This window comes from Tiliqua scincoides, chromosome 5, assembly GCF_035046505.1.
Source record: "Tiliqua scincoides isolate rTilSci1 chromosome 5, rTilSci1.hap2, whole genome shotgun sequence".
In the NCBI taxonomy this organism is placed as follows: Eukaryota; Metazoa; Chordata; class Lepidosauria; order Squamata; family Scincidae; genus Tiliqua; species Tiliqua scincoides.
In genome coordinates, this window is record NC_089825.1 from 111936230 (window position 1) to 111948476 (window position 12247).

General features: G+C 45.0%; 1 protein-coding gene across 1 annotated transcript in view; it reads left to right on the forward strand.

Annotated features, from left to right (window-relative positions):
- Positions 1–12247, forward strand: part of LOC136653183 (uncharacterized) — a 124895-nt gene that overhangs the window by 89498 nt on the left and 23150 nt on the right. Inside the window, 2 exon segments of the mRNA XM_066630092.1 lie at positions 57–392; positions 1808–2143. Coding sequence (XP_066486189.1) covers positions 57–392; positions 1808–2143 — 672 coding nt within the window.

A 12247-nucleotide genomic window follows, 5' to 3' on the forward strand; every position in this document is an offset into this window, starting at 1 on the left:
CACCCACACCCAGCCCTTCACTTGCTGATCCGCTCTCTGAAATTTGACTTACCTAGGTGTGGCTTCTGACTCAGACACTGTAGTTGACCTCAGGCTGGTGAACAGTCCGCATCGCTGCACTGGGAGAGTTGAAGTGTTCTATAATGAACAATGGAGCAGCATTTGTGATAACGGCTGGAGCATCGAGGATGCCAGAGTGGTATGCCGACAGTTTGGATGCGGAGAGGCAACATCAAGCCAAGGTCACATGCTATTTGGAAGAGGACACACACACATCTGGCTGGATGATCTCAGATGCAAGGGAACAGAATCAGCTCTTAGTCAATGTCCAGCAAAGTCTTGGGGGAAAACTAACTGTACTAACAGAGAAGATGTTGGTGTTGTGTGCTCAGGTAGGTCCACGAACCTATGAAACATTCTACATGATCAGCGTAGCCACATGGACAAAGAAACTTGAATTGGCCTACTCCTGTACCTGTAACAGCAGTCTGATATACTAAAATCTACAAGCTTTTGATGGCATGAAGCAGAACATTACCTCCTGATAATGTTGATAAATCAAACTTCTGGTTCAGAAGAAGAAACAATGGGGGCGGGAATAAATGACAATCCTTGTCATGATAAAGTCAAGAGAAGTTTAATGCTGCAATCATACTTAGTTGGAAGTAGGACCGATTGAACTAAATGTGACTTACTTCTGAGTAGATATGCAATAGGATTGGGTTGTTTACCTATTACATTTCATGCAGAGAACATTAGGGGTGCCCATTGGTCTTGGAGTGATGGAAAAAAGGAACCAGATAGGGCTTATTATGTTCTATATTCATTTATTCTCAAACATAGTCAGTTCTCATTATCCACTAGGTTTAGGTTCCTGGAAACCCTAGTGAATTTGCAGATAATGAACCATTGATCCTATGAGGTCAATGGGGTTAGGTACAAGGGGTACCCTGGGGGGAGAAGTGGTACCTTTCCTGCCATCAGAAGAATCCAGCAGAGACTAGCAGGAAGCCAGCAGAGGGCAGCAGGAAATGCCAAAATGTCTCTGAATGCTGCAGAGACTTTCCAAAGGCTGCTGGGGGCTTCAGAATGGCACTTGCAACCAACACAGACCTTATTTAAAATGACCGACAGAAACTCTAAAGGGATCTGCGCTGGTCACATGTGCCATTCTGAAGCTCCCTGCAGCTTCCGGAAAATCTCTGCACAGGAGATAACGAGGGCACAGATAATGAGAGAAGGTAGCAATTCTGCTCCTCACAGATAAGAATTCACAGATAGCAAATTCACATATAAAGAGTACTGAAGAGAACATGAAAAGAATAATGGACCAATAGGAAGGGCATAGGAGGGCAGCCCCATTTTGGAGTTTTCCCTTCCTAGAAACAGTGGAATATGCATTGCGGGATGGCCTTTGTCAGGGAGCCAGATCTGTTATCGCCGCAGATGAACAAATGAAATAACAAAATGCAAAATTTCTGGTCTTAGAAATGAAAACCAGTGCTGCAGTGGAATGAGCATGAAATATGCATATTCTTCATGAATGTTTCTTTTGAATGCATTGGTGACCACAGGCATTTAATTTGGTAGGGGAAGCAGGGGGATAGAACTAAAAAACTTTCAGTTATGAAAAAGGAATTAGACTTTAGGATGTAATTCAAAGCTATGTTGAACACAATGGAACCTGTGATGATAATATGATGATGATAACCATAGTGATAATATGTTTTGATATAATTATAGCCAGCTAAACCTTACCCAGCTCTTCACTTGCTGACCTCCTCTCTGGGAACCTTGGTTTATCTAGGTTCAAATTCAGTCCCATATGCTGCTGTTGAGCTCAGGCTGGTGAACAGTTCAAATAATTGCAGTGGAAGAGTTGAAGTGTTCCATAATGGTCAGTGGGGCACAGTTTGTGATGATAACTGGGACATCAAAGAAGCCAACGCTGTATGCCGTCAGCTGGGCTGTGGAGAAGCAAGATCAGCCCCAGGTGGAGCCCATTTCGGAAGTGGAGACGGTCCTATCTGGTGGGATGATGTCCACTGCACAGGGACAGAATCAGAGATCGGTCAATGCCCAAGAAGTCCTTGGGGAGAAAATAACTGCAATCATGGAGAGGATGCTGGTGTTGTCTGCTCAGGTAGGTTTATGAGTCTGCAGAGGTTGAGTGACTCAGTACTGATGTCCCATGGTCCATGTTTCTTTTGATCCTTCCAAGTCCTCAAAGGCATCACCCTTCCTAACCTCATAGCTCATTAATCTCCTGTCTTCATTCTTCCAGCTTGAACACCATTAACCATGCAAAAGTGGTCTGCTTCCACAACAACTTTTTTTCTCTTACTGTCCTTTGTGCTTGGAACTGTCTCACAGAACAACTACAGGAAGCTCCTAGCTCACTTCCTTCAAATCCCTTCTTAAACTCACCTTTTCCACAATGACCATGCCTCCCAATCACCATGCCTCAGTCCTCCATCACTTCTCACCACGTGTGTGAAAATTTCTGGTTGGTTGATTGATTGATTGATTGATTTCACCTATGCTGGAGCTTTTCAGCACTCTTTTGGCTTTGGGGATGTCTCCACTTCTGAGACATTCAGATGCAGGAGTTATTCTCCTTTATTGTCAACTTGTTTTTTCCTCCCCAGCTGACTGGTAAAGAACCTGGCTTTCATCCAGGTTCAGTGGCATCACTAGGGTTTGCACCCCCGATTAGGGAGGCCAGTAAGTCACCCCATGACCTCCTCCCATGCAGTGGGTGGGGCAATGCCCAGGGCGATGGGCATGGTAATGTACCATCACCCTGCCCCCTGCTGGTTTTTTGGCTATAACTTTAGAATAGAGATATTTCGACAGTTTGTTGCATTGCATTCTGCACGAACTTGCTCATCAATTGATATAGAACAAGATGGTATTATTAGAAATATCAAGATTTAAAAAAATTTTGGCAAGTAGGGGTGTCACCGCCTCCCTGTACGCATTACTTGGGGCAGCCTACACCCTCTGCACCCACCTAGCGATGCCACTGGCCTTCTTACCCAGCTATGAAGCCCATCTGATTATGAAGAGTGGAAAATGCAGGAGCTCAAGTTACACTTCCCAAATGGTACCCAACCACACAGGATATAATAATAAATAATAATAATACAGCTATTTCTATACCGCCTTTCTTGGTCCTCAGATTTCTCCTTAGACTTTATTCAAGGCGGTTTACATAGGCAGGCAATTTAAATCCCCGTGGGGATTTTTACAATTTGAAAGAAGGTTTCTATCTTTCAAGAAACCACAACATTCAGATGTTTCTTTCTTGATCTGGTCGCACATTCTGGCCTCCATCCTCTCATGTTCAGAGCAGATGGAATAGCTCGGCTCAGCTTGTTAGCTGCTTCAGGGTCGCAAGGTGCCGGTGGCCTTGAACTGGCGACCTTTGGATGTTATCTTCAGGCAAATGGAGGCTCAACTCTCTAGTACAGACCCAGGAGGCAGGACAGGACATTACAAGTACCCCTTTGTGCACTTACTTAGGTTTGACATCACAAGTAACTGAAGCTTCATGGGAGGGCTCGCCAGCTTGTCTTGCTGCAAATGTGGGTGCCAACACCAACACCTAGAATAGTATGAATAAGTAGAGTAGGGATTGTAACCACTAAGTCATATCAGGGTTATTGTTATGTATTCCTCTTATCTTTATCATTTTTGTCAAACTTTGCTGCCCTACTGGCTCGCCTTTTTCTAGATGATCAATTTTTATCCCTTGCATTCCTCTTCTACCCCTTATTGTGATTATTTAGCATTTTAATACAGTGGGCCCTCCATATCCACAGATTCAGAACCAATGGATTTCATCATCTGCAGATTATGAACCCACTGCTGGACCTCATTGAAGTCCTCCAGAAGTTCACTTTAAAAGCCTCCAGGTGGCATTCTGAAGCCTGAAGAAGCAGCGCAGAGCCTCTGTGGGCTTCAGAAGATCTCCGGGCATACCTGGAACCTCATTCCAGTCACATTCAGATGGTCCAGGTGGCCCAAATCCAGGGATTCAAACACCCATGGATTTCAGTATCAACATGGGTTCTGCTTGTGGAACCCCCAGAGATAATGAGGGCCACCTCTAAATCACTTTGACTTTTGTGGCTTACCAGCATAGTCTTGATGGGCAGCCTAATCCTGAGCTCCCATGGCAGAGGGAGCACCGAAAATGGCTGCCACCACATCTGTGCATCCATGGCATCTGCAGGCAGCACCTCGGGAGAAGGGGATTTTTGTCCCCTTCCCCCAGGTAAGGAAAGGAGCCCCGCAATGGGTTTATTTGATTCACTACCAACCAGAAAGTCAGCCTCCTTCCTACCTCCCTCCTGCCCCCGCTTTCCTCTCCATGATTTGGCGGTCCGTGTGACCACTGGGTGGCGGAGGCCGGGCGCCTACCCAGCGCTAGCCTAGTGCCAACCAGTGCTGGGCTAGCAAGTGTTAGGCCTTGCAAACGTGCCTTATGGCACTTTGCGACAGTGTGTGCTGGCAGTAAGCCAGCACGCCAAGTCCAGGATTGGGCTTTCAGACAGGAGAGCGTGTGTTGCTTGCATTCCTTTATTTTATTACTTGACTTTAAAGAGACCTAGGATATTGGGGGCTTTCCTCTCAGTCTGGGAGATAAGTTTTCTCAAAGAGTCTCCTTCCACCTAGGCCTTCTGCATTTGGATGGTTGCAGAGAAGTTTCCCCAGTCTGGTCAATCTGACTGTAAGCCACAGAAAATGAGATGGATGTCACCTTGCCATGCCTGGACTGATACTCCTTGCTCCATTGATAGATAGACATTTTCTTCACTGAGGAATAAAAACTGCTAGCCACTGCCCATTACCCAATCCAAACAGTGTCCATTAATGAGGAAAAAAAAAGGCAATTGCATGTGGGAGAGAGAGTAGTCATAACAGAAGGTTCTTCAGGCCAATCGGACCCACCTCACCTATGCTATCTATTCCAATTGGCAGTGGCTTCCCAAAATGTCCAGTAATTAAGTTTTACAGCTACATTTTTAGACATCTTTGAACTGGATAGTTACAGCATTGCATCTTTCCACTTACTTGGCAAGTTCTCTATTGCTAAACCTGAATTTCAAAGCCAGTGTGATTTGGGGAGAATATGAAGAAACCATTAATTTTCCATGTGTTCTTGTGTTTCAGCCTCACCTAAAAAGGAAGAAGCGCCTTACTCCAAGCATCATACCTCAGGTAATAACTGCATTATAGAAGAATCAGACATGCTGTTAATAATTCATGTCACGTGCTGCCAAAAAAAACCAAAAAACATTTCTCACTCCTCCCGCAACAAGTTGGTTTTGCTTTCCTCCTTGAATTTTTTTTACATTTGCAGGAGTTTTGCCTGCCTCTGCACCACCTGAATCCCACCCCTGAAGGTCACCAATGTGTGCATGCAGACAGCCTCCATGGATGAGGGACAGATGGATGGAGTGGGCACCCCCCAACCCCATTCCTTTTACTTATAAGTGCAGCATGTAGCCTCTTTACTCCATGCAGCTTCTCTTTGAAGTGAACGTGAGCTGGGGATGCTGGAACCCAGCATCAACTGCGTGCATTACAAACAGAAGCAGAGCAGAGCAGGGGAGTTGCACATCATGCTTGTTTTAAGGAAAAGTGGAAGAAGGAGGGCAGGCTCCAAATCACCTTTTTGTACCTACTTGACGTTTGGTAAGCACCAAGGAGGTAGGGAGACGCATGCTGGAGCCCCCAATGGAGTGGCAGCTTGGAGTAGTGCACAGATGAGTTGGGGACTCATTCGTTTGCCGCCTCTCCACAGGTGCCACTCCAAATGACAATTTCAAATTGCTGTATGGCAAAACCAGCCCTGTGTGTTTGGGTCTTTCTGCAACCCAGAGTAAATGGGATCAATGACTAAGGCTGAGCATTACCTGATACACAAAGATTGTCCGTCCTCACCACAGATTGGGGAGCTATTTGCCAGGGTCTATTATTTGAACGCCTACATAGCATTGTGGTTTAAAAACAGAACTGCAAATTAGTTCCAAGTTCGAACTTCATCTTTTCCCCTGAAGGCAAGCCAGTCCCTCCATGGCTCTGCTCCCCAGCTTTAACAGAGACTGTAATAGTGCTTATATTACAGAGCTGTAAGCATAGCATCTAAATAATACATATGAATTGTTTTACATGCTCAGAAAGAGCTAGGCAAATGCTGTGGAGTATTCTTAATTGATTAATCAAGAGGTATTCAGTAATGCAGAAAAGTTAAGAGGAAGGACTGAATCTCATGGGTGTTCCCCTTATTAGAAGATTTAAGGGAATTAATCACATGCACACACCCTACACACACATAGCACAGTTGAATTTTATGAATTATCTGCTGCAACAAGGACACTATAAGCAAAGTCATGCAGACAGAGCAGAAAAATCAAGAAACTAACAGGAAGGTTAATGGGATATAGGAAAACAATCAATGATCTCAAACCAAACAAGAGGTTACAGCTCCCCCTAGTGTTGAGGGCATCCATTTGCACGCTCTGTGAGCACTGTATATGTACGCTAGCGTGGCTCTGCTCCTGTGCTGGGCTTCTCCGCCACCCAAAACGTCCCAGCTCCTGATTAGTCCAGCCTGGCAACACTCCCCGTATTTCAAGCAAAAGTCTGTCCCAACCCTGTGTTTTTGAGATAATTTACATGGAGGAGCTGAAGGATCAAACAGGCGACACTTGACATGCAAATCAAGAGTTCTTTCTCGGAAGCAAGAGAAGGTTCAACCGAATGTGAGAAAACGACTAATTTTCCATTCATTTCTTTAAAGCCTCACCTAGGAATGTGGCAGTTCTGCCTAACGAGGGAGGCGGAATGCAACAGCCCAACACAGAACCACACAACTCAGGTAATGAAAAGGAAGGGGCTGTAGATCATTCCACTGGACACCTACCCCTCACCTCTCTTTGTCCAGCAGCACTGGGTGGGAGTGTCTCGTGAAACACTCAACATAGCAGTTTCAGTGTGACTCCTCCCCTCCCCCCACCATTAATGAGATAAACATTGAGCCCAGACATTGATTACTCTGTATTATTTCTTCCTTTCAGTCAAGGCTCAGGGTTCCTCACCTCAATCTCCCTGGTTTTACGCCTTCTTGGTGTTGTTGGCAGTGGCTGTTCTAACTATTGGAGGCATTCTCTGGTATTTCAAACCTAAAGGTACTGTAATCTATATAATTGGCCAGTTGAAATGTGTTTTATTTTAATTGCCTCGGTGAGTTACAATCTTACAAGTTACAAACTTACCATAAGTTCCAGTCTTATGCAGGCGTGGTGCTTGCTGTGCAGTCGGCCCAAAGTGGTGCGGGCAGGCTCCGGCTTAGAGGCTGCCCACTCTGGAGCAGAACTGTAGCCAGAGAGGGTTGTGATGCAATAAATACAGCAGGCGCCACAATGTGCCGTGTAAGTGGCCTTTCCCCCTTGTGGTTGTAGCCATTTGGGGCAGCAATGGCAACACAGCCCCAAATGGCTCCAGTGGAGAGGGAGAGGGAGAGGGGCTGCTTACCCAGCAGATTGCAGCACCTGCTGCTCTTAACCTGCTGCCCCCCCCAGCTACGCTTCTGCTCCAAACCGTTCTGTGTTTGATAATAATAAAAATAATGAGGAGGATCTTCCTCCTCTCATCACCCTCATCATCACAGTATTGAAGTTGCTTTTAAATCGTGTGGTGGCTGCTCGTGTGGTTGCCGGGGCACGTCGGTTTGACTCTGTCGAGCCGTTGCTCCGGCGGCTACACTGGCTGCTGGTTCTGTTCCGGGCCCAATTCAAGGTGCTAGTTTTGACTTTTAAAGCCCTTTACGGTTCGGGTCTGGGGTATTTGAGGGACCGCCTCCTTCCCTACAATCCTGCCCGTGCTCTTAGATCATCTGGGGGGGCCCTTTTGACTGTGCCGCCACTAAGAGATGTGAGAGGGGCGGCGGCCAGGAAGAGGGCCTTCTTGGTGGTGGCCCCCGAACTGTGGAATACCCTCCCCTTAGAATTGAGAACTGCTCCCTCGTTGCTAACATTTCGGCGTGGACTGAAGACCTTTTTATTTCAAAAAGCTTTTAATTGTTGACAGGCCGGCTGGCATTCTTGCTTCTTGCTTTTTATATGAGAGTGCACGGGGTTGGTTTGTTTTTAGATTTTTAATTATTGTAAATTGTTTTAATGATTGTTTTTAATGTTGTATTTTTAAATTGTTTGTAAGCCGCCTTGTGTGCCCGTTGGGCAAAAAGGCGGGGTATAAATTAATAAAATAATAGTAAAAAATAATAAATTTCATTTCAATTTGAAGACTACTTTTATTGTTCTAACTTGTTCGTTTTCCATAGGGAGGAAGGTACATGACATCCAATTAGACACAATGAAAATACTTGATGTAAGGATTTTAAATACATTCTCTCTTTTTTCTCTCTGCTCTCCTTGCGTTCTCTGGATCATGTAGTCAAATAATATCAGGGCTGACAGAAACATTAGAATTTCTTTTCTGTACTAGAAATGGAAACAGGTGGCCAGGAATGCGTGGAATTCCATGCTTCTCTTTCAAACTGCATAACACAGCATTTTTTTCTTTTTCCGATCAGGAAATGACCAATGGTCCCATCCTCTGGGTATAGATATAAATTCAGCTTCTTGGAACCTGTGGCTTTCATAAGAACCTGTACACTTCGGTTCAGCGAGCAATGACCAGGCAGCTAAGGTCCAAATCCTAACCAACTTTCCAGCACTGACATAGCTGTGCCAGTGTGGTCTGTGTTGTATCCTTCAGTTGGGTGGCAATCATGGAGGCCTCCTCAAGGTAAGGGAATGTTTATTCCCTTACCTTGGACCTGCATTGCCCTTACCTCACTGCTGGAAAGTTGGTTAGGATTGTGCCCTAAGAGAAAAAAGCCATCCTCCAGAGGTCCTGAAACACAGCAACCCCTTGCTTTAACAGACTTCTGAAATTCAAATTCAATAGGCATCAGAAATAATGGATGGTATCCAATATCTGCAGAGGTTTGTTGAATGCTTACTTTACAGAGCTCCTTCAGAAGGTAGGTGAGTAGGGGCTTGAGGCAGGCTTGCTTTGCAGAATTCCTTCAGCACTGGCTTTGGTGCTAGAGCTCCTGCTACCTGCCTTGCCCTTAACCAGGACACTCTAGTAATGGAGATGTTCTTACACTTCCTCAGGCCACTCCAACAATAGAGACATTCCTTAAGAAGAAGCATGTCTTCATTCCTAGAGCACATTGCTCAATGGCAGAGCGGGAAATGGGCATGGAAGTGTCTGGACCAAAGGAATAGTGGTAGATAGCATGTCCCGTTCCCCTTCCAGCACCTTTTCCCTCCTATTAGTCCATTAAAGTCCACTATAAGTCACTTGCCTGTAGTGCATGGAAAGAGTAGTCCAAGAGATCCCATGGGCATCGGTTCAGAGACCAGAAACTCCTTGTTAGAAAGCATTGGGTGGGGGGCAGTTGCCTTTTTCTTCTCTAGCAGAGAAAGACACATTCCAGAAAGCCATTTTATTCTGATGAATTTTTACATGCTGCCTCTGCTATTAGGCTGAGAAATTCTCCTTGGACATTAAAGTAGGGGAACCATAGAAGGGAAGTCACAAATCACTTGCACATTGAGATGACTTTTTCCAGGACTGCAGGATCAATCTGTATTCACTTGGGACCTGAGCACACAGGCACTCAAGAACACACCTACATTAGAAATTTCATGGATGCACATACCATGTAGCATCTGAACAGGGTCACATAGTCAGAACTTTGGCAGTTTTCTCTCTGATGTTCCTCTATTTTCTCATCACAACTGGTGTATAATGAAAGGTGGCCCCAAATTGTAGTAAGTCCAGTGACCTTTCCTAAAGATCTATAGATATCCAAAAGACAGGGAGAGAGGCTGGATGTCACATGGGAATATTTAATCAACATTCTGTTTCCGTCATTATTTCCTATGCAACTTCTTTAATACAGTTTTGTGTTTCCTTCCTAGGGTGAAATGTAATTTGCAGTTCCAAAACATCAATAGCTTTGAGTTTTGTTTTGTTTTTCAAAAACATTCTGGATGATGAATTGACATGCGCTGCGCTGAAGAAAGCAGTTAGTTATTATGGCAACAAACTGGGTTTGTTCAGTACTCAGTTGGTGGAAGGATATACCCTAAATTTTGTAATGGAGTAATGCAGGTTTATTACATTCGACATGGTATAAGAACCACAAAGAAGAGGGAATCTTGACTCACAGACCCAAGAGCTACAGAAGAATTCTGGAATCTGCAGCCAGAGCAGCAAGAGGAATCTTATCACTGTCATAGTTCTTCTTAAAAGAATATCTATTTAATAAAGTGTGTGTGTTATTCAGTTAGATATTGGCACCCCATGGATGTGCTTCTCTAATCTCCATCTCAAGGACTGGGTCCAGTCACATCAGACTGGGCTCATTTTCCCATTATTCATCTTCATAAAGAACAACTTTGCTGATGGCAGCAATTTCTTGTTGCAGGAGGAGAGTTCATGAAGACTTGGGACATAGGTGTGCTGTTTCCATTTGAAAGGCTATGGAGGATCCCTGTGTCCCAGTGCCCATATAATTTCTAATTCCCAGAAACGGCAAGTCGTGCATTTGTGTGCGTCAAAGTCAACATGCTGGATCCTGATTTGAAGGGGATGAGGACACCAAAATGCACTTAGTGCAGATCGCAAAGACCTTTGTCATCTCAGGAGTTATGTCAGATGGCTGCTTGTTTAACTGCTCTGGCTACTGATTCATTGCTGGGCACAAGAGCTTTAAAGCTTGTGGCAGCTTAGGACCAGGGTACTGGAGGAACCCGCTTGTCTGTATGAAACAGCATGTCCCCTGAGGTCATCTGAGGGAGCCATGCTATGAATGCCATCTTTGGCAGAAGCTTCACTGGCAGCAACAAGGGGTAGGGCCTTCTCCATGGCAGTGCCATTATTATGGAATTCTTTTCCAGTTGAATTAAGGACACACCCTATCTACTAGCTTTCCAGCAGGCTCTAAAAGCTTTCCTCTTTGGTTTAGTCTTTCCTTTAGTACTGCTGGTTTGGTTTGTGCTCTAGTTACTTTTGGCCCAATCCTAACCAAGTGATGCATCTGTAGAACATGCATTCCACCAGCAAGCACTGACACAAAAAAGCACTTTACAGCGGTGTTAGTAGCCAGTGCGCTGATGGGAAGGCCATCAGCACCAGTGCTTGCAGGATCACCCACCAGAGCAGGTGACTCTGGTGCAGGGGTGTGAGAAGGATGGGGACGGGATAGAACAGGGTGGGGCACCTTTCTGGGCCAAATCTGCTTGCATAGATCAGACTTGCACCAGCAATATGGGATGTTAACTATGTTTAATGTTAATTGCTGTTTTTTGTTTTTTTTTACTTCTGGTCTTTTATAAATTTTTGTACTGCTGTTGTTATGACTTTATGAATTTTATAAATCGCATTAGGTGCCCCAGTAATTAGGGGCAAGGACAGGGTGTAAATATTTTAAATGACTAAGGATGCAATCCTAAGGGCAATGCAGCTCTGAGGTAAGAGAACAAACATTCCCTGACTTTGAGGAGGCCTCTGTGAATGACACCCAACTGCAGGATGCAGCACACGTCTCATTGGCACCGCTATGCCAGTGCTGGAAAGCACTGACATAAGGGGTCAGGACTGCGCCCTAAATGTGACCCAATCCTTTCCTACCATTTGCATACCTCCATCCACTCCAAATACAGAAGACCTTATCCTCAGAATGGACTAACCAGAAACTCTGCCTGTGCTCAGAGTCTCTCCTTACTGTAGTAACTGTTGATTATTCAATTGTTCGAAAGTTGCCCACACAGTTTGTTTGTTTGTGTGTGTGTGTGTGTGTGTGTGTGTGTGTGTGTATTCCAGACTCAGTTTCAAGTGTCTCCTTACACCAGTGTCTAAATGCCTGCAGATCACCCCCTTTGGATTCCTCTCCTCTGGCTTGGCAACCAACCCTTCCCTGGGAAATCAACTCAACAAACCACAAGATCCTCAACACACCCCTTGATTACACAGGCTTACAAAATTGAGGGTCAGAAAAGTTTTTCCAAAGCTTTGTGGTGGTTTGATAAGAATTTGGGGTGCCGATTTCAAAAATGGCGTTCGTTTTGCCCTATCACGTCTAGTTTTGGAGATATAGTATAGCCAAACACATTAGTGAATGGTTCAAGCAGCTTCCTCATGCCATGGTGTAGGCTTG